We start from the raw sequence: 23,420 nt of genomic DNA on the forward strand, positions 1-23,420 counted from the left end.
TCAGTAATTTTTTGGCAGATGGTTCTTAAGGCTGAGGAAAGAGGCCAAGGCTAGTGTATGAAAGGTAAAAAGATAAAAACACTCACATCCGAGTTTTGATTAAGTAACTGAAAAACCCCTACATGCTGTTTTTCCACCTCTGCTCTGACCTTTCGAGAACTGAGATGGACGGCGGGCCGGTCTGAGAACAATACGGACCCTTCTTTTGTACCTCCTGCCTTTGTCAAGCCAAATCGTAAGGAATGAAAGTTTCACACGGATTCGAGTTGGAAATCCCAGCATGACAAATATCTGTAATATACAGTACATGCAGGCCACATCCCACTGCCTTCCTAACTAAGCACAAAGGAAAAAAAAAAAAAGAAAAAGAAAAAAATAAAAAACCTGTCTCATTCAGTCATTCACACACCACATGGGCTTGCTTTTTCCTACAAATTAGTGAGAAGTAAGGCCGATTGGGAAAGGTGGATGGAATCATTTGGAACAGAAATAACCAGAGCAGAACTATCTTTCCCCCCTCCCTACTTCCCCTCCTGTGGCAACTCAAATTTGTCCACTTATATAAAAGGAACAGACCTCACCTGTCAGGTCTGTTTAGGGCACTGAAAAAGGAGGAGCCCTTTCTGCCCCAAACCTTTCTGGACAGCATGGGGTATTATCTATACTGAGCCGTCTACAGATACAGAATTAAAGACAGTTTCAATCTCATTATGACACACCTCACTTGCAGATAACCCTGTACAGTAATGTAGTTCCACAGCAAACAGAACAGTTTCTGGATCACAGTCTAAGTTTCTAGTCTTCACTGCTCTAAAGTATTCGAAACATGGGCAGCAGCAAAGAGTTCTCATGGTTTGTTCACCCAAATCTTTACGACAACAGAGAAGAATGCATTATGGATACACTAAATTCTGAACTATGAAATCTAAACTGTGCTGGTTCTCCTTTTATGAAACTGAATTTTGAACAGAAAGCTTCAAAAATAAACAAAGGAAAGGAACAACAATAACAAAATAAGGAGGGTCAAAAGGTTCTAAGGAATCCCAGCAGGCAAATTCCAAAACGGGAGATTTTTTTGGGGAAAAAAAAAATCCAGAAATTTTTTGGGAAAAATAAATTCACACAAAGGAGGGAGGGAAAAGAAAAGAAGGAACGCAACCAACAAATGAAAAACAAGGCACAGAATTTTCTGCAATCTATCCAAACTAAATCCAAGCGTCCAAGTTTGACTTGGTAGGAAGAAATAAAAATTGAAAAACCAAACAATCAGAAAAAGAGGTGTCAAACAGCAGAGCGTACTTTTCAAAGAACATTTCTTTTCAATTTTTTTTTTTTTACACAGCAAATCCCAAGCCTTCCCAGTCTCACACCTTTCCACCCATTCATAAAAAAGCACACGAATTTCTCGCAAGTTCCAATATCACTGTCTCTTTATCATCTAAATAGGGCCAGTTGGACACCTCATTGAAACAAAAGGGCTGATCTAGATGAAGTACTCTTTCTTTTCTTCAGAGTTGTTCTGTCCTCCTTCTGCATTGATTATAGCTGTGTCTGCGTCTGCTGCGTCATCGGCTCCTTTGGCTTCATGAGTGAAGTATGTACCTGAAAGATGAAGGGGTAAAGCACCGTGACTGTCTGATGGCCGCTGTGTAAAGTGGTACAGAGATGGCAACTTGCTTTATGGCCATCATCAGCCGAAGTGGTGTGCAGGCAGCAGAGGGGAAAAAACAATCGGAAGAAGAGAGCGAGGTGGGTGAGACAAATGGGGATCCGGGGGTTCCAAAGGCACCACTCCAACTGAACCGCTGCGATATAATTCAGCAAATGAGACATTAGAGCCGTGATTATGACCAGAGGATGTCAGCAGAAGAAGACGTGAGTGGGAGCTAAAAATGCAGGAAGCTGGAGAGCTGCTGACAGTAAACGCCCAGGACCAATGGCCAGATATGTGCACGTACATGGTTAAAGACCAAAGCAAGGAAGAGCAATTAGCCAATAAATGAATTAGGGCCCTGCTGATTTTCTACCGTCATCTCACATCGTTTACTGAACCCTCGCCTCCTGTCTTCAGGAAGCACTGGCGCCTGTCCATTAGTGAGCATGTGCTTGAACCTGCACAAGTAGGTTTGATTTTTCTTCTGCTGCCCATTGCAGAGTGGGGTTCCAGATCGAGAAATAATCTGATGTATCAGCTGGAAGCAAGGCATGGGATCTGCCTTAAGAAACAAGTGATTCTTGCTTCTGACGTCACTCTAGCTGGGACCCAGATTCATGGATTTGCTAATTGGCACAGCCACTTTATAATGACAATAGACAGAACATTCACGGAGTTGGTGACATTCTTTATCAGCAAGTCCCAACGGTTTACGTGGAGAAAGACAAGGGTTGCACCTCTGTATGAAATATAGGTAGAGCTGGCACTGCCCATAATCACCCTCCTCCCGTTAGGTATCGTGTTTGCAAAGATTCTTAAGTAAGAAAAGGCTGTTGAACTTTCACGTTTTCAGAGTGACAAATCCGAGAAGGCAGGCAGTCGGATGGTCCTCCCATGTCCCTCTTTCCTCTGCAGAGCACACCCTCCTCCCAGAAACTCGCAGTATTGGGCAGACTTCAGCCCTGCTTTCTCACCTGACCTTCCTGGCTCTATCAAGCTTAACACCAAGAGGCTGGGAGTTCTCTGCCAAACAGACTGCCTCTTGGGAGTGGGCAGAGTGTATAGAGAGCATGGGCATGGACAGAAGGGCCCCCAGTACGGAGGGCCACGAACTGTTTTACACTCAAGATGGGCACTTTGGATTCTAAAGGTGACTGTCAAGCACCTTGGACCTCCACTGCTGTGCTCAGAGGACCCACCCTGAACCCAAGGTCTACCATCCGGCAGTCTCCCAGCACCTCGAGTTTATACTACAGGAAAGGCCTGGAAGCCCACTGCACAGCACTTGAGAAAAATACCCGAGAAAGACCAGGGCCAAAAAAGAAAAGGAAGAATAAATTACCGAGAGGGAGAAGAGGCTTAGAGCAGCGTGGGGTAGAGAGGAGGAGCGCTCGCAAAGATGATTGCCCATCCAGACTGCACGGTTGATAAGTGTGATGATTAATGGCAATTTAAATCAATTGCACTGATAATTTAAAAAATACATATTTATGTGGCTTTTAAGGCACATCAAACCAAGGAAGTATTCCAGCCGCTGTGACCAGCTTATCCAGCGTTGGGGGCTGGGGCACAGGGCTAGCCCACATGTTTCCCGCAAAGCAGAAGGTCACGGGGGTGCTTTTTCCCTGTTTATCATTTTGGGGTTCATGCCACACCTCACACATCAGCCCCTTAGACTTGTTACTCTTTCCCCGATGATGGGTTGTAGAATAACAAACCTATAAAGCTTTTTATTTAGAGAAAAATCCAAATCAAGGAGTGCTACTCATCAACTCTCAGAGTCCTTCCTAATCAGCGGCTGCTAAGATTTTTGTTTTTTTCTTTCCCAGTTCCAAGAATCAAAGAGGCTGTGTGGCCCCAGAAACCAAACTGCCTATTCAAGGACAAGCTTGCCAAGTCCCACAAAGGCAGGGGTCATGGTGACACGAGGCCTCCTGGCTGCCCAAGCTTGCAGGAGGCCCCCTGGCTTACCTTTATGTCTGGCAAAATAGCGCCCCAGAATGATGAGCAAACACAGCATGGCAAACACCACCACGGCCACGACGCCGCCAATCACGGCGTGATCCACCGCCCTGATCGCGCCTTCTTCACCTGCTCGAGAATCTGTTGAGATCAGAAGAGGAATAGGGATGTAGAGTCTATTGGGAGACACCAGAAACCCTGGAGACGCTGCCTCCAGGATCAGAGGTCACCTTCTTTCTTAATGGAGGAGTCAGGATAGTCGAGATGGATCGAGTGCCACCGAGGGGACCTGTCCAGTGCTGAATTGACCTGTTCTCCCCTCAAGGCAATTTCATTCTAAGCGGCTTCGGATGCTAACACGCGTGAACACGCTTAGGGAGCAGAGAGGGAAGAAATAGTCTGTCCAGTCCTGGCCTGGTCTTGGCGTTCACCCTCTCTGCAACCAGTTGCAGATCCTATGCAGGAGGCTGACCTAACTATTTAAGGGAGTTCAGAAAGGCACCTTCAGGCAGTTACAGGAGCTGTGGAAGGGCGGCTGGAGCATCTTTCTAGAGATGCCCCGCAACTTATTACCTACTAAGCATTTGCATGGGAAAAGCAAGGAGCTCAAAAGCCCCAGCTGCCTAGAGATAAAACAAGGATTAGGGGACTAGAGACAAGTGACATGCCTGCTACATTTAGGATGTATGAGGGAGTAAGCCTCTGTCTAAAAACCTAAAAACCTATTTCAAAAAAAGACAGCAAGGAATAATTGTCCATTGCCACAGACGATTTTTCTTTTATTTATTTAACACTCCACGATGCAATTAATTTTCCTTTATAAGCATCACTCCCTGGGGATGTCTTCCTGCGACTGAGGAACGACATGTTTGGCTGGGGAGCAACTCCAAAACGAACCCCGCATGAGCTATGGCGATGCAGAATGGATGTATGGCAGTGTAAACAATTTTAATTTAGGAATGTGGCTACATCACCCCTTGCTGAAATTCTAATGGCACCCGAGATTTATAATGTAGTAAAAAACAATTATTCTCCCGTTGATTAATACATTAACATTTTCGAGTGGAAGCTAAACCATTGTCTTTTTTTTTTTATTGAGTCAAGTACGACACCTCCATTAAAATGATTTACTAGCTGTACCTTACAATTTAAGCACAGCAGCAACAGAAATGGTAAAAATCTTTTAACTTTACATGATTTGTGAAGTCATATGTGAAGGATTTACCATTTAAATCTTTCAGTACAAGAAGCACATGGCCTATAAATCTGTCCCCGTAGCAGTTGCTGGACGCCTAAGAGAAATGCATTTCACCAGGAAGACGGAGAGTGCAAATTCGAGTCAATTTTTAAGAAAGATTTATCTCTGTCTCTCTCCAAAGAACAGAGCAAATCTCTGAAGCCTCCACCTCTAATAATATTTGAAGTTTATCGATCAAGTGTACAGATCCGTGACAGCTAAAGGTAATGGTGCTCTTTTGAGCCGAAACCTGATACAACGCTTTCAGCAGGAGGGCATGATTTATACTTTCTATCGATATTTCCAATTCTGCTCTGAGATTAAGTACTGAAGGATGTGGGGAAATAACTCGTGACTGAGGGTTCCATGAAAAGTGTTTTAATTAAAAGAGTTTAAATTTAAAAATGGAGTATTTAAAGTGTTTCATTAAGTTACCATTCGAAGGACGACCGAAGAAAAAAAAAGCATCCCCACTCCAAACCCAAACAGAAATGTGGATGGAATCAGAGGCAGCAGCGGGTCGCCCAGGACAACAGGATGATGGGAGTTTAATTGGAGAATGGAGATGGGTTGGAGGCAGAGTGCACTGCAGCCAATTAGCCCGCTCCGTGACGCACGGGCCCCTCCAGCCACACATCTAATAAGCTCGCCTTGAAATGTGGCAGAGAGGAGTCTCCCCTTGCATCCCAAAGTGCTGCCTATTGCAGAAGCGGCAGCCTCCGTGTCTTGAAAGTCATTTCAACAAGGCAGAACTCAGCTACGGAAACTTTTTTTTCTTTCCTTCTTTTAAGACAACAGGGCTTGTTGAAGGGGTGAGCTCCCAGGAGGATGCACCATGACACGCGGTATCTGCTGGAGGGTAATGCTTTACACACCAGAGACTCTCACCCCAGCTGCACAGGTTCAAAATTGCTCACAGGGAGACCAAAGTCATGGATAAGCCAGAAAGCTGCGCTTCCCTTAGGGAGCTGTCAAAATAGGGGCTCTTGTGGGAATGAGAATTAACTCCTCTCCAATGGCCATGAGCTTCAGACCTATTGAAAGACGAGGCTCTTTCAACTAACTCCCTGTGTCTTAGAATGGGGTAAGAAAAACAAAGTGATTCCAGTTACTGAGCAGCGGGGAAAGCTGGGTTCAAGAGGTGAAAAGTGAAAAGAGGTCCAGTCCCAGGAAGATGGAGCAGAGAGAAGCTGCCCATTCTAGACGTAACCCCCTGGGGGAAGCACTCTTGTGCTCTCTGTTCCAAGACTGCCCCCTCCATGCCGAGGCGCAGGACCATCCTAGACCTAGGGGAAGAAAGCCAGAGAGAGAGAGAAGTGGGGAGGGAGAGGAGAGATGAAGAAGGAGGGGGAAGCTCTGATAAGAGAAAACCAATCCACCAACATCATAGGGTATGTATCTGCGGGATTAATTTCTCCAGCCAAAACTCATTCATTTGACCTTTGCTTTCCAGGAACTCAGAGCTGAAGAGGCTCATTTCTCCTTGCCCTGTGCCCACATTAAATACCTGGGTTCTAGTTATCTTTCCCATCCTCAGGGACATACATATTTTATAGATACTTATTTATAAGGGTAATCTCTCCAGCTACATTCTGATACTCACTTTGATCAGGAAGTTTACTACCACCTCTTAATCACTGAGACATCTCTCCTGCCTTCAATTATTGTGGACGGACACAGAAGGAAGTGGTGTTGAATGTATAGGGAACAGAGTGGGCTGCAGCTCTGCCCCACCTCTTTCCATCCCTGGCCTGCCCTGGGGTTTACTGCGGGGGGCCCTGATACAGTACTGGCCGTCCTCCAGCGTCTGGTGTGGGCTGGCATCCTCTGTGAAGAGTGGTGCTGTCTCCAGACTTGTCTCATTCCTTTTTGTGTGTCCACGTGTGGACTGAGTGGGGAGTTTTTCTAGTGTTGTTGGTTGGTCCAAGGTGGTAGCTCCGTTAGTAAAGAATCTACCTGCAATGCAGGAGACCCTGCTTCCATTCCTGGGTCAGGAAGATTCACTGGAGAAGGGATAGGCTACCCACTCCAGTATTCTGGCCTGGAGAATTCCATGGACAGAGGAGCGTGGCAGGTTATAGTTCATGGGATCGCAAACAGTCAAACGTGACTGAGCGACTTTCACTTTTTGGGTGGGGGGCCCAGGTGAAGGCTGGTTCCCTACCCCTGGATGCTGTGGGCTGGTGCCTTGCTCACAGCCCTAAGCAGTTACACAGGATGCTATACAGACAGGAACCAAACTTCGGGACTAGAGTGCAAACTGGAGCCCAGAACAGTGTCGCCAACCAATAGGAGCATTGGTTCCCACAAGGTCCACTGGCCAAGTGACCTTCCTTGTCCTGCTCATAACTGTTCCTTGAGCAATTACCTCACAGAGAAAACTGTGGAAATGCCCCTGCCTTTCACCATCACCCACACATCCTGCTCCGGGCAGGGTTCAGAGCCTTTCCCTAGAGTCCCATCAACTTCCCTGGGGAACATCCTCTTCAGATTTCAGGCTCGCTTTTCGCATCAGGCAGAGAAGGCAACTTACAGATTCTACAGCCGCCCTCAGCTTCTACACTGTTGTTGTTTAGTCGCTAAGTCATGTCTGACTCTTTGTGACCCCGTAGACTGGAGTCTGTCAGGCTCCTCTGTCCATGGGATTTCCCAGGCAAGAATCCTGGAGGGGGTTACTGTTTCCTCCTCCAGGGGGTCTTCCCGACTCAGGGACTGAGCGCATATCTCGTGCACTGGCAGGTGGATCGCTGAGCCACCAGGGAAGCCCTAGCTTCTACATTACCTAGTGTATAATATAGCTAGCTGCTGGTAAACTGCTCCATAGCACAGGAAGCTCAACCCGGTGCTGTGATGATCTAGAGGGGTGGGGAGTGGGTGAGAGGGAGGCTCAAGAGGGAGGGAAATATATGTACATTTATGGCTGATTCACATTGTTAGACGGCAGGAAACCAAGACAACACTGTAGAGCAATTATCCTCCAATTAAAAATTAAAAAATTACTTATTAAAAAAAGTATGTGGGCATTAAAGCACTAGTGAAGCATTAAAGTGCATTAAAGCACTGATCCTCAGGCAGTGGACAGCTCTTGGTTTAGAAGGGAGTGTTTTCCTATCTTAAAGAGACACGATTGTCCCTCTCACTTAGTACGGGTGTTAAGGGTTCACTTCTGCTGAGAGTTCCTCATCAATCACTTCTCATGGGACTTCAGGTAACTCAGGCCTCATCCTTCCGTGAGCCAGATTTTCAGGGGCACTATGTAGCTGCTGGGAAGTGTCAACTCAGAGATGGGGCACAATCCTTCCCACATCGTCCCGTGCTGCAGGCCCCGCAGGCTCTGAGTGTGACGTGAGACTCTGTAAGGACAGATCAATCATGGATTGTTTAATATTCGTGAGTTAGCTCTTCTTTGGGCCAAAAGCTGGGACAACTTGACTCCAGGTGAGGGTTTGCGAGCAGCTTACAGAATACTAAGTTGGCTACCACTGCTTGGGTCACAGTTTCAACTACTCGGGGTTCCCATTAGCATCTTAGAAACTGCAAGGACAAAAAATTTCAAAGGCTGTCCCAAGAGTGATGCCCTGACCTGCTCAGTCTTCTTTACTTTGGGCCGGGTGACCTGGCTTGATCCTTTTCTCATGGGCAATGTGCAGGGGGTAGATTCTAAAGGCACTCGTTCCCTAGGGCCTGACAAGAAAAGTGACTGCTAGGAAACTTCGTTCTCCTTCTTCTTCCTCCGGGGGCCTCCCCTTTCTCTACTTGCTCTTATTCCTCAAATGTCTTGCCAGGGTCTCCTGAGCGCCGGGCTCTGGCAGTCACACCGCCTGTGTTAAAACAGGGTGCTTTAACAGATCCCGGTTTCTATGGCTACTTTACCACCTGGCACGGGACGCCTGACATCAACTGCTGTGTGAATGCCTTAATCATGGATCTGTGAAAAGCCTAGAAGCCTCTGCTGCCAGAGGCAGAGATCCATGGATAGCCACAGAATGACCAGGATGTCCTAGACAAGCTCCTGGCAGACGGGGACCTTGGCAGGGGGGGTCGCTGAGCCAAGTGCCCACTGCAGCTGCAGCCAGGTGACCTTCGGCCCAGGCCACACGGACAGGACACTGAGACTGTCACCCTGGAGGAGCTGAAGTGTGATAGAGCCATACAGTTCAAACATACGGAGGGGGACGGGATGACCACCCTCCCTTGGCTTCCTTCACATTTCAACCCTCCCTGGGCCTGGGCTAGAAGGCATACTCAAAAACTTAGGGAGAGCTAGACACTCCCCTTAAATGCACATACTACTTTTTAACAAAGGTTATAAACTACCTGAGGTCTCTTCTTTAAAATTAATTCCAAAGACATGGGGGAGGTCCTAAGGAGACGGGGCTTCCTGCCTGTATTTATTGGACTACCTTCTGCCACTTCTCTATGAACTGCCTGTTGACCTTTGGGAAAAGTGAAACTGTTGACTTTTCACAACAGTTCTGTCTGTCACTTGCTTTCATTCTATGCTTTTTTCCTGGCCTGAGGTCTGACTGGACAAGTGAGTTTAATTAGAAACTTCGAGAAGCAGTGTTCATAGCGGAAATGCTGCCCCCTGCTTCCTAGAGCTACAGGGATTACTAGATTTCAGAGGATGCTTAATGACTATGACGTCATTTGCTACTTCTTACCAGAAAGAAAGAAACAGCTTGACAAGTAGATTTTTCATATCCGGGACGAAACCAGAATCTGACCTCAAAGATAAAACCAGTCCCCAAACCTGGCACCATCTGAGAACCGCAGCTTCTCATTCTCATCACCTATTGTAGCTCCCATCACGACAACAAAAATAAGTGTGCATTTTAAAAAGCACAACTTTATTACTGAAGGGGAACAAACGGAATGGCATGCGCTGACAAAATGCCACATTATTTGCTAATCCTAATATGTTATTCTTCTTTAAGATTTGCTTTTCTCAGCACCAATTCAATTATAGATGCTACAAATCCTTCTGACATTTAATTCCCTCTTGTCAGAGAGTAGTAAATGTATACAGTACATGCACAGCTTTCCCATTAAGATGTTAATACATATTGGAGCACACCGGCCTCCATGCAGCATAACCTTTCTTTTCTGTCTTCTGAGAGAGTGGAAGGGAAGGAATAAATGTAAGGCAAGAAAATCACGAAGGTTCTCATACAAGCATCCCAGGCATCTAAGACTATCCCTTGGCTGCATCTCATTCTAGCAACGTTAACTCCAGCTATGCTAACGTTTCAAAAGAACTATGTTAAGCTACTTAAAGAAAAACTGCAGTCGTCATCATCACCATCATCCTGCCGCCCAGAGCTCCGGAGGCATCACTGACATCGGAAGTACTGCTCACGGGCTCTGGTTGTACAATGATCAGGACCCATGCTCTTAGGCAGTTACTGTCTATTTTTCCTCTTCTCTGAACAGCAGATGCCAGAAGAGGCAGGAGCTCACCTCCTGTGTGGCCTGCTGGAAAGTGCACTGGACTTGGCCACAGCCTTCTAGCCCAGGCTAGAAGCTGGAAGCTGGGCTTCACTGCTTTTCTGTGTGACTTCAGGCAGGTCAATGAGCCACTCTCAGCCACTGAGCAGAGACATACAATTCAGAGGACTGTTTTGAGGAGCCGTGTGTTGCCGAATATGAAGGGGGCTCTCTGGGCTGGGACTTGGCATGTCATAGGCACTCAACAGGTGTCTGTCAACTTGAAATCCACTGTCATAAAGCCCAAGGCGGGCTTTATTCCAGTTCTAATCACTATTCCAGGCAAATACTTATAGCGCTTATGGAGTAAGGGTTGTACTGCACACTTAGTGCTGTTCTCAGAGGCTAAGATGCCCCAGAGACATTTGCTGAGGTGAAATCACCAAGCCCCTTCTTTCCATTTATGCAGAACGGCACACAGCGTGACTGGTGGTCCGGGGTGGTGGTCAAGGCTGTGGGCCTGCCAAAGGTCACCCTGTCCAAGTCGTAACTCAGGGGTACCATTTAAGCATCAGGATATTAAGCTCTTGTTGTCAGCTAAGCATGAGAACAAGATTTTTTTTTATTTTCAAATGCTGATTTCTCCCCCTTCTCAAGTGACTTGATTTTGTTAATTTAACCAACAGTGGAAATGACTTGATGCAACAGGATGCAAACGCTCCCAAGGCATTAAGCATCACCAGAGAGACCACAAGGCACACTCCCGAGTCCTCTCTCCTCATCTAGTGATGAGGACTTAGAAGTGTGCTTGCCCTTTCCATTTTAAGCAACAGGAAGGCACTGACGATGAGACTGGAGTTTCCCTTAAAGGAGCAGACATCTGATAAAGAAGGCAGATTTGTGAAGTATTTCCAAACATACATTTCCCACTCGAATCTCTCTCTGGAGAAAGATGCGTCAGTGGACCTCCGGCATTTGGGGGTGTGAGGATGGATTAATGAATATGGTGAAGTCACCCCAAAGCAGTGTCCAACCTGTAGAACTGGAATTCACATTTTGTGTTGGAGCCCACCAACTTATCAATTTGGAAGGAAAAGTTCCTATTTGATGGTCTCCTTCCTCCCCATGGGGGAAACAGTAGCATGTTGGATTATGGGAAGATCAGCAACATCATGAAATTCAAACTCATGTTGTGGCAAAGTCATGGCCAAGCTGGCATGGACCCAGTATGATTTGTCCGTCTACTGCCTTGTATTAAATGGAATTTTGAAATAAGGGGATCTACATGTTTTAATCCTCTGCAACCCAACACCTTCCCATGGCATTTAGGACCGGCTCAGGGGGAAATCATCCCACAGTTTAGGAGATCAACGGGATAACGGTACTGAAAGCAGCTTAGCAGAGTTTAAGGTTGCCACTGGATGGGAAAGAGCTTGATTCAATGCTGGAAGAGATCTTTCCTGGTGGTCAGCAATATGCCTGATGGGCTCTGGAGAAACCAACTTTCCCTGCCTCTTTCTTTCCAAGCACAGACTGAATCAAAAAGGGTCCAAGAGGAAAGGATTCTCAAGATCCCAGAACAAAGGGAAGTGTGGATTTCACAGGGGAAGTCACTTTTTTAAACCAAAGTCTCTGTACCCTAAAAAGGCAGGTAATTCTATGTTTAAATTCTGATTCTGTCTCTTGAGTAAATCATTTAACCTCAGGAGCCCCAGCGTCTTGATTTGTAAACAGCCCTTCCTCAATGATCTCACAGGATTTTCAGGACAAGCCTCCCATGCTGGCTCACGCTCGTCTCTTGGTCTTCCTGTCTCACTGGCCTCCCCTGGTGCGCATTTGTACCCTCCACCTCTTCCCAGTAAAGTTATTCGCTTTCATTTTACCCAGGTGTATTTTTCTCACAGCAGTAGCCTAAAATTTCATTGTGCTTTGAGCCTGTCTCCCGGACAAGCATGTACCTGTATGAGGGCAGGGTCCTGGCGTGTGAAATCTGGGGCAGCTCCAGCCCTTGGTTGGTTTTGTTCATTGCTGCATCCCTGGTGCCCAGATCAGGGCCCAGCACACAGGAGCTCAAACAACTGCTGAGCGAATGCGGATCACTGGGATTACGTGTGCGCATGAGCTCTCTAAGTGCTCAAGCACTATACAAATACAAGCTAAAGAAGACCTCACTTGCAATTCAGGGGCCATATCTTAAATTTGTCTACATAGTCCAGCTGAGTTTTGATGTTTTTCTTTATCATCATTATTATTACTAGTCTAACAACAACAACAACAACTGCAATTGCCTGTTTGCCAAATCTAGGCCATACTTTATGTGGGAGCCAGTAAGGAAAGAGTTCCCCCAAATACTAGGTCTACTGACAGTTCCTTACACATATTTTAAGCAAGTTAAGTCAGACTTCGAGGACACCCACCAGACACATGGTCGTATATTCCACCTCGGAACTGACAATCTGGATCTGAAGGCCTTTCAGGGCTTCCATTAAATGAAGTGTTAGTTGCTCAATTCTGTCCAGCTCCTTGCGACCCCACGGACTGTAGCCTGCCAGGCTCTTCTGTCTGTGGAGTTCTCTGGCCAAAAATACTGGAGTGGGTTGCTGTTTCCTTCCTCAGGGAATCTTCCCGACCCAGGGATCAAACCCAGGTTTCCTGCACTGCAGGTGGATTCTTTCCATCTGAGTCACCAGGGAAGCCCCATTAACTAAACCGAGACCATATTTTAAACCCGTGTTTTCTCTGTAATCCATTTAAGGGACTACAGCTAGCTCACCTAGATCCTTCCTTAACAACTAACATGAATTATCAAGGCTACTTAGAATTTGCCTTCCATCCACACTTTCCTATGGATTGTGAGGGAGAAGTTTTTTCTTCCAGATCACTTTCTTATATTAGGACCGGAACTGAAAACATGTCTTTGGGAAGCATGAGAGCTCTGAAATTTCTTGTTGGTGCCTTTGCTTCAAAAGCAGAAGCCTGATGGATTGCTCTGATTGTGCTGGAGGGCTATTCTCTGGCACACTGTATATTTACCACAGTACTCCACTAAACAGTTCCCAAAGGCCCTTCCATCGCTAAAGGGAGCAAGGCAGTTGGAGACATTTTTAAAAAAGTTTTAAAATAAAATAGAAAGATAAATAGGCTTGAAGCCATTCTATTCCACATGGGTGGCAATAACCACCAGCTGTCACAAGGAAACAGCAGATGTAATTGATAAAACAATTGAAAACTCTTGTGGATCCATCATCAATAAAGTTAACACCCAAAAAGTCAATGAAAGGGTTCAAAGTAGACCTGGAGAAGCTCCCCAGGCCCACCAACAATTAAATCACTGAACTACACACAAGTATAATTTTTTAATGCAGATTAAAGAGGAGGATCAGCTGGGCAACTTGCTTTGCTGGGTGAGGCTGGGGCACCATATGGTGCTTATGAAATTGTCATTAACTGAGGTGGCAGTGGTGAATGGGGGAGGAGGGGAACAGGGGGCGAGCAGAAGACAGACCAGCATTATTCTGAAGGAAAAAGCAGGATATAACATTTATCCATAACAAGGAAAGAACGAAATTTCTACCCAGATGGAGCAGGCAATGGATGGTAATATTATTCATTACCACAGTTTAGCATTAAATGTGCAACACCTCCTCTAATTTATTGATGGACTGTTTAAGACGGGTGTTAACCTGTTTGTCTTGTCTTATAATTGAATTCAGTCTCCAGGCTACAGAAATTTGAGAAGTTCATCCTTTCTCAATCAATATGCTCCCCTTCAGTGACCCATTTCAAGACAGCTTCATAAAAAATAATGTATTTTGTTTTAATAAATTTAAACACTATGACAGCTGCTCAATTTTTATTGGGTGTTTTTTTTTTTTCCCTTCAGACGTCTCTTTGCTGCCGAGTGAAGCCATGCTCACAATCAATAGTAATTGATTAATCAGCATCCCCCTTGAACAAAGGTGCTAATCAGTTTTTGATTAGTTCATCAAACCAGATGCAAAGGCAGCCCAGCCCCTGCCTGATGGATCATCAGGGTTCTACTTGACTTATGGCTTCCGTGCAATGTGTGACTGCAGTGTTCCTGGATGGGGAGGGGGGAACAACGTAATTATTAATTTGACCGAATTATTATGAACACAAACAGTTGTTGGTTTATTGCTCCCGACTCAAGGGTGATTGATAGAGCTGCGGCAAGGCTGCATCTGACTTGGTGCAGAGCTGAGAGACCCAGAGTAGTCTTTAATTGATGATGCTGGAGGAAGGGGTAATGGCTGCTTTAGTCCCATTTTCCTAAGGAGAAAAATGACTTCTGTGTATCTGAGTGATCCTTGTCTGGCTGATATGCCAGAAGGATCAGGGCCAAGGAGAACTCAGTCCCTTCTTAGGATCCCTGAGACGACCCAGTTGCCACTGTGTCACAGGGCTGTTTTACTTAGGGTCAGGGTCAGAAATGAGTGGACTACTTACACTCAGCACGATATTCTAAGCAGGGAGAGGACTCATCTACTCTCACTTCAAAACAAAGATCAGGCTAATGTTTTTGCAACTTTTCTAAATCCATCACAAACGGGAGGCAAAAATAAAACACTGCACTGATGGCCAGCTATCTTTCTAATCTTCTATTTATCTATCTAAATTCCTTGGGATTTGGAATTCATTTATTCACCCAACAAGCATCAGTTGAGAGCTTACAACACAACAGGTGTACAGCAGTGAACGAAACCAATATGGCCTCCTGGAGCTTCCACTCTGCAAGAGAATCCAACAGTTCAAGTTCAAACTGGGACATGCTACATAGCAGAAAAATAAAGGCATCCTTGAGGCTTGCCAGCAGCACAGAGGAGGCAATGTATCTACGGACTGTGCAAGACAGTGGTACTATCTCATTCTCTCACTGGATAAGTAAGACCTATAGTTAAAGCCACACCTCAACAACCAACTATTCCAGGGAGCTGCAGTGAAATCTCTCCAAGAAGGGCAACCTGGAACCCTTGTTTCCAAATGGCTGGAGTCAGCATCTACGGTCCTATGCCTTGGTTTCTCCTAATGAGGAAGGGCCCTTCCTTATTGACTTATTAAGCAACTGATCAAAATGTTTCAGAAGCTATAGCTGGTTGGCAGTGAAGTACCAGGACATCATGGGAGATCATATAATTGTTTAGCTCTGACCATTTTAAATCTCCTTCCCCTCCTTTTTAGGATATGCTTCTTCTTCTGGATTAGTAACACCTAAATCCTGGAATCAAGCATGAAACCTACTTTTGCAAGAGCTCAGTGTGCTGTGAAAAAGGTCTGAGGTGGATAATTAGTTTACATCATGGTGTGTGACAAAACAATTACCCCCTCCCTTCCTCTCTTCCCCTCCCTGCCCCCTCCTAAGATGAACTATGACCTGGCTTTTCTAGTATATTCCACAAAAGGGGATGATCAATATGAACTTTTTTTAAAAATAAAGATCTTGTCTCATAATCCAACATCCTTAAAAAGCTTTGAAATGCAACAAATTTTCATGAACCATTATATACTTAGAACATAAAAATTATTTTAAGCCACTGAACAGAGTGGCTTTAGCACAATCCCAAAGACGATTTGACCTCTACCCCTTTACAGAGTCAGCCCCAATCTGAAATATACATGCCATATACAATCAGAGAAATACACAGGGAAGAGAGGTGGGTGGGGAGGAAGAAAGTGTTAATAAAATTCTGTTCTTTCTTTAGTCTCAAAACCCACAGTTTTGAATTAACTGCTCAGTGATCCAAATGGCCATGTTGTGGAAGCGGACGGAGGGCCCACAGGTTGGACACTGCAGAGCCTTTTACCTAATAACTAGCCCTTACCTGAGAGGTCCTCACTGTCCAGTTCTTCTGCGGAATTGGGCAACTGAGTAAGGCCTTACAAGTAAAAACAAATCGTTTTTCTTTTCATTCCTCAAGGGACATAAACAAAACACTTAAAAACTGAGGATGAATTTCTTAAAATTAAAAAAAAAAAAAACATGAGCCAAATCTCTTGCCATCTCTCTCTCTTTTTTGGAGAGCTTAAATGTATTAATCCATAAGTACATTTCTCCAATCATTTCATTTTGTTATGGACACACAATCAAGGCAGAAAGATTCCTCGGTCTCCACTTTCAAAGCACATGAAACATGAAGGTGAATGTTTCAAATCACTCATTCATAACAGCATGCAGAAAGAAAAAAAATAAAGCCTGATTGTTCGCTGTCGATGCTCTGATAGAGCTCTTAAATACAAATATATTTAGATGTTACATACTGATGTATGTAAGTTTTAGTTCGCATTTTACTATAAATTGAAATTCCTGGCCAAGACTGACAAACACAGTTCATTATCAGTTGATGATGATCTTGGATCATTTATTTCAAAATGGTGCGGCATCTGCTAACTGCAGATTGCAGGTTATGCTTTCATCAGAAAATCTGATTTGCAAAATATTTTTCAAAAAGAGAATTTAAAAAGCCAGTGGTATTCCTGAAAAAAAGAAACCCTCAAAGCTGAAAAAGCAGTTAGGTCAGGAGATAATCAACTGGAGCCTGAAATGCCTATATCTGAGTTAGCACCAATGTTGGCCAGCTGGGACGGCTCTCAGCTAGCTGTGTTTGGAAGGGAAAGAGGTGAAGGTGGAAACAGATAAACCATGGGGGGCTTAGCGAGTAGACGGCCTCCCTTTTCTCTTGTTGTATTTGCAGGCTACTCCCTTTAATGAAGTTAAAAGCACCACAAAATATTAGGCAATCAAGGGGGCCTTTACTTGTTTCTCCCTGTTTATCTCAAAGTTGTGTCTGGTTTGAGCAGGCCTGCTCCAGGTTCCCTTGTCTGCACAATAATTGGCTAATATTTCTCCGATGAGGTTTGTCACTTTTGAAGATACCTGTGGACCTGTGAAAATGGAATGAGGGGCGTGCTTTTTTTTCCCCCCACCTTTCTCTTCTCTTATGGTCAAGCACAAAATATACTCAGTAAGTATTTGCTGAATTAGTGATTTGGGAGTAATGCTCAGTGAACTGCCAGAGAGAGCATAATAGCAACTAAAACAAATGCTCCGGAAATAAGCAATGTCAAACTGATCACATGATTCAAAAGGTCCCAAATCAACAGAAACACTTATGTAGAAATGGACAGTAAAAGCTTGGATTTTGTAAGTTGTTTTATAAAGAAACCAAATGAATATTGATAGCTCAGTCATGTCTGACTCTTTGCGACCCCATGGACTATATAGTCCATGCAATTCTCCAGGCCGAATTCTGGAGTGGGTAGCTGTTCCCTTCTCCAGGGGATCTTCCCAATCCAGGGATCGAACCAGGGTCGACTGCATGCAGGCGGACTCTTTACCAGCTGAGCCACAAGGGAAGCCCAAGAATACTGGAGTGGGTAGCCTATCCCTTCTCCAGCAGATCTTCCAGACCCAGGAATCAAACCAGGGTCTACTGCATGCAGGCTGATTCTTTACCAACTGAGCTACCAGGGAAGCCCCTTTATAAAGAAGTCAAATGAATATTGATAGTTAGGTTGGTGCTGTGAAAGAGTCATATGAGCTCTTGAAGAATTTCCATCATGACCCTTGGGTGCCAATATTCAAGGACATGTGCCAATTAAACATGGGAGGATTCAAAATTCATAGATGTTCCCAAACTATGGATTTAGGCAACCATGGTAAAGCAATGAGTAATGGGATAAATTACAGAGGCAACTGAGTAGGGATGTTATGCACTGGTTCTGAAATCTGATTGGTTGAAAGTGTTCCCATTTCTAATTGGCTTTATTCATTGTATAAAGACTGATGAACACAATTATTTGAATAATTGTTATAAATGGGCAACATAAAGAACTTCTTTGTAGTTAATTATGAATTTGCAGTTCTCAGGAGGCTAATCCCTCTCTTTTACGTGGCCCAATGAATATCAAAGCATTCTACATACGTGCTTGGCACCCACTGAACCATATTAGATGAGGATGTTTCAAGCAGGCAGCTTTACTGCTGAAGGCTTGTTTCCCTGGGGAGGGCATTAGAAAGCTAATTTTACAAAATAAAGACAAATATGTTTATGAAATATCATTGATATGCAAAGTTTCCCATTAAAAAGTGACAGACAGTTTATACACACCTCATTAAAGATGAAACTGTCATTTTTAATGGCATAAACTTTAAAATATACCAAATCATCTGGAATCTACTGCTCATATTACATCTGAAAGTGGGAAGCCATTTAGGTTACTGGTGTTAAATTTATTTTTGCACAACTATTGCTCATTTTATGAATCTATAGTGCTCCTCCATAGCTGGCTAATTTCAGAATAAATATAATTAGGAAGAGTTTACTGAAGCACTGAGTGTACAAGTAAAGACAAGCAAAATTTACCTCCTAAAATTGCTTTGGCTTAGGTAGTTTTCTTTCATGATAAAAATTATACAGCTCTCATTTTCTCAAAGAAAAAGACAAAGATGCATTTTATGAGGCAGAGAATAGTCTTCAAAAGGAAACTCCGCCATTTAACAAAAAGTGGGAAATTACTTCTGAGTTTTGCTCTTACTTATCACTTGTTGAAGCCTTTCCTCCTCACTTCAATTAAAATATATTCAACACATTTTCTAAACTTCGTTAAACAAATGAAAGTTTACTTTTGGTCCACATGGAATTTTCTTTTGAGCAATTAATAAAATCCTGAGGTGCAAACATGATGATTTGATACACGAGAATCATCTCTTCCACAGACAGGAATCTCACTCCTTCGTGATGCGATTATGGGCTGCCTATCCCGTGCTTTTCTGCAGACACTGCTTCTGCTGTTGGGATAGTTACTCCTCCTTTCCAGCAGAACTCACTGGCTTCTAAAAATGCTATGAATGGCATGGCAATTTTAAACCAGGTTAAGGAAAACTTCAAAAATTAGAAACAGCAAGAAATCCTAGAGATATTTAAATAAATTCAAGGTCAAGTAAAATCTGAATGTTTGGGGTTGAGTTCATCAGGGTTCCCCCTTTTTTTCCTGAAACTTCCAAAACAGAATGATCAAATAAAATCTCTAGGAAACAAACAACTTCCCACTGGCCCTAGTATTATTCCCATTATGAAAAAGTAGGCGATGGTCTCTCTCTTACCTAAGCAGCACACATCTGATCACTTGGCCATATTACGGAATCTGTTACTTCCATCACCAGCCATTAAGAGTTCAGACGCCCCTGGTTGTTTTATTCTAAAAGCTCAGTCAGTCATCCTGTTCTTCCTGCTTTGTCAGCTTTTCTGGAGAGTTTTCCCCTTCATCCCATTAGCAGAAATTTGGTTCACGCCGTTAAACAGTAGCATATTGTTTGCAAACTGCATAGCAAGGCTGAAACGCAATCTTCAGGTCCTGCAGCCATTCGTAAACCTCTTTAGCTTGGTTCTTGAGTAGAACACACATGTCTGCAGAGTCCCTTGACTGAATGACAGCCTTCGAATGCCACTGTTGTGCACTCGAACAGAGAGGTGTGCAGAGGGGTGCATACACAGGTGGTGGACATAGAGGTTGTAATAATGCGCACTGCTGGCTACTGCTCCTTAAAATGGGCTTCAGAATTTCCCCACAATTGAACAGAAAGATAAGAAATTTCATGTGATTTTAGGCTTCCATCACGGCTTGCACTACTTATAAAATTAGTCAGGGAAAGAGAGATTTGTGGGGTAGTTACCTAAGGGCAGTGGTCTAGGAGAAGAGCGTGGATCTAGCACGGGGCCAGCGTTTTGGAACCAAAACTGAAAATGAACAATTATGTCAGAGGGGTTCCCGGTGTGAGTCTTGCTACACTTGCAGACTGAATTAAAAACTAGTTATGTCATTTGGGGTTATAAATCATGAGCCCATCAGCCTCTAATGTATTAAGAGGTGGAAAGCAAAAGGACAGGTAGCCTTCAAAAAAAACAAAAAAAACAAAAACAGCAGGGGCGTAGAGAGAGAGAAAGACAGAGAGAGAACCCCACCCAGAGGAAGCCAGCCGACTGCAGTGCAGCAAAAGCACAAGCACTATTCCAGACCACGGGCATGCGATCACCCAGACCTCACGGGAGGGAGGCGGGTGGGGAAGCGAGAGGGGACACACAGGGCACAAACAGAACACAGCACAAGACGCTTACGGAGACGCGCCCGCATGGGAGCAAACAACAAAGCCCATCACACACACCCACACATCAAGAGCCATGAGAACGACGACACCATCCGTGCGCACATCACTCATGCATTTCTGCCGTCAGTTTCAGACCATGTGGTGCCAGGATTTGGCAGAGTGTTTTTTTTTTTTTTTTGGCATTGCTCAACATGCACACATGACACAGGATTCTTCCTGTCCAGGCCTTAAGGATGAGCTCCAAAAACACAAATGCTCAAGATCCTTCTTCAAAGAAGATCCCTTCAGTCACCCTAGTCTAGGAATCCCATTCTTACACTCACATTTATCTTTACTATCAATTAGATCCTTAAAGAAACACTGTGGCTGATTGTTGTTTGGTTTCTTTTTGGAGAAAATCCATTTGCTTTTGAATCATGCCCATGCACTTCTAACCTTCCAATACATGCTTATTTCAATCAGATATTGGTAAGAACAAAAGGTCAACATACATCAACAACTGATATACTTCATACATACTCTAGCAACACAAGCTTGAATAAAACATTTTAATGAGTCTTCAAAGGGAAAGCATTTTGTAAAAAAATTTTTTTTTTTCCTTTTTAGAAAGGAGAAATATGGAAGGAAATCCACTATGAATACTTTAGGACCAGTACAATGGCCACAACTGGCTGATCTAGTATGTCTTGTCATTTAAGTTGCCAAGTTATCAAATCACATTTTTCTAGGCCCAGATCCCCAACATGAACACCTCAAGATAAGTCTCGAGTGAATCTTAAGTCACATGGGTTTACTGATAAATCACTTCAATAAAATCAGTTCTATATCCTCATCTCCTTGGAAATCTGGTCCCCTGCTTTGTAACTTCCATCACATTCTATTACCTTTTCTATCCTGGCAACTGACCTGGAAGACTTCTCTCCCCCTCTGTCAAGTCAAATTCTAGATATTACTTTGGCTTTCATTTAAGCTTTTTGCTGTGGGCTGGAGAGTATGCTGTTTAAAAGTGGTAGGATCCCTTTGTGAGGATGCTATGAGGGTTTTAGATAGGTTGGGGCATATATTTATAAATGCATTTTATAGGAATCAACCTGGATTATCACGTCTCTCCTCTTGCTGTTAAGGAATCATATATGTACATATATATAGATACATATACACACATATTATTCTTACTTCCTTTTTTCCTCCCCGAATTTCTTGGCTCAAGGTATACTTCTCATGCACTGCTGGTCAACAGCATCCTACCTGAGATACTGTGGGCCTGAACACTATCCCTGAACTAGTAAGAAAGTGCTTGCTTCTCATGGTACACAGGCATCTCTTGTTTCCTGTCACAGGAATGTGAGTTCTGTTCCAAGTGTCTCTTTACTATACCCTCAAAAGAGAACACCTTCACTTTCTCTTTCTCCACAGAGAAATATATGATCATATGGAGAAAGAGAAAGTGAAGGTGATCTTTTTTTGATCCTATTAGTATCCTAAAATCAGGACTGGCCCCAAAGTTAATTTCTCATTTTTCAGGTCAAGGGACATACTTTTACCTTGATTATCCCACCCAACTCTAAGACCTAAAACTATTAGAGTCATATAAGTACACTAATTTTATTAAAGGGACCTAGAAAACAGAACTCTGGAGTCTTAGGAGATAAATGATCAATGTTTCTTCAAAAGAACTCACAGAAATCAGGAATCTTATGGTTACATTTGACCCTGGAGTTAATCATTGAAAGCTCAGAACTTAAAGCATCCTAAAAAGAATAGAATAAAATCTCTTGAACTACATTAAAATAGCCTTAAAGCTCTGAGAATAATCAATAAAAGTCAGGAAGTGCTCAATTAATGATGAAACCTACAAATAACCAAGCTTAATGGAGTGCGATGCCTAAGATGTAGCAGGCACTATGGGGCATTACCTTGGAAAGTGGAAGTTTTATACCTAATTGATTTCTCATGATTGTTGGTGTGTCTGGCCGTTTAACTAATTTTATGAACTTTTCCCTTTATGCCAATAACAGAAAAGGGTGGGGAGAGGTGGATTAGGGCCTGAAAGGGTATTACCCCACACCCACCTCTGTTCTGCTTTCTTAGAATTTCTCATCAGGAGATCCAGGTATAGAGGTGGTCGCCAAGTATCAAGGCCTGACCTTCAAGGCCAGCTTACACAGGTTTTGCCAGAGATTTCTAACTGGTAAGGTCTAAGTGTAGGTCTATTTAAGAAGGTCAGTCGTACTTGGAAGAGCTGTTTCTCTAAAAGTTGAATGAACAACACAGGCTTGGCTGATCACCTTTTGTCATTTAAATGATGGATTTCAACTCTGCCACAGTGTGCAAAGTGATTTAAGTAGGCCCTTTACCAAATAATTCCCTTGGATTCAGTTATTAAAATTCAGCCTACTTTTAACTAACATCTCTCTCCAAAGCACAATATCAGCAGGGTGAGATTTGAGCTAAGTAATATACAGATGAAACATGATTCTCATTTTCTAATGGGAGAGACATAGAAAAGTGAATAGACCTCTTCCAACCTAGGAAGTCAGAGGAGAAATTGGGAAAAGGATTCCCTGATACCTGCTCCTGAGCTTCACTTATTTGATTTTTATTCACTTTTGGCTGAAATCATAATGAGTTTGTTCTTTTAGTCTTTTGTCTACAAGATACCCCCCCAACAAATGATCTTTTTCAGGTCTCAGTTAATGCTGTTGAAATGTATGTATGGTATCCTTCTTAGTCTGGAGATGTTTTCTGCCAAATGTATAAACTTATATGCACACATGGAGATTAAGCACACATGCTCATGGAGGTAAATACAATTGGGAGTATAATTAAAGAACAAACTTCTTCCTCATTCCTACATCATGCATTGAAACAGGAATCTTTCGCCCTGATCTGTCCTACAAATGACTCCTCTTCAAGATGTGCCTGGGACTCTAGCCTATAAATGAAGAAAGCAACTGGGCCTTTAATTCAGATGCTATGATTTTAAGGCAAATATTAGTTCTTTTTTTGGAGTCCCT

At 43.7% G+C, this 23,420-nt stretch overlaps 1 protein-coding gene across 3 annotated transcripts in view; it reads right to left on the reverse strand.

The window, feature by feature from the left end:
• Positions 1-1,296: 1,296 nt before the first annotated feature.
• CADM1 (cell adhesion molecule 1) overlaps positions 1,297-23,420 on the reverse strand; it is a 363,575-nt gene continuing 341,451 nt past the window's right edge. For 2 of the 3 annotated variants that reach the window (XM_069555075.1, XM_069555072.1), the window contains 2 exons: positions 3,626-3,757; positions 1,297-1,602 (listed from right to left, as the gene is read on the reverse strand). In XM_069555075.1, the coding sequence (XP_069411176.1) occupies positions 1,484-1,602; positions 3,626-3,757 (251 nt within the window). In that variant the 3' untranslated portion in view covers positions 1,297-1,483. Of the gene's footprint in view, positions 1,603-3,625; positions 3,758-16,120; positions 16,175-23,420 lie in introns of all 3 variants that reach the window. The other variant, XM_069555071.1, reaches the window with a different exon arrangement.

The sequence above is a fragment of the Ovis canadensis genome, chromosome 15, assembly GCF_042477335.2.
Source record: "Ovis canadensis isolate MfBH-ARS-UI-01 breed Bighorn chromosome 15, ARS-UI_OviCan_v2, whole genome shotgun sequence".
Lineage (NCBI taxonomy): Eukaryota > Metazoa > Chordata > Mammalia > Artiodactyla > Bovidae > Ovis > Ovis canadensis.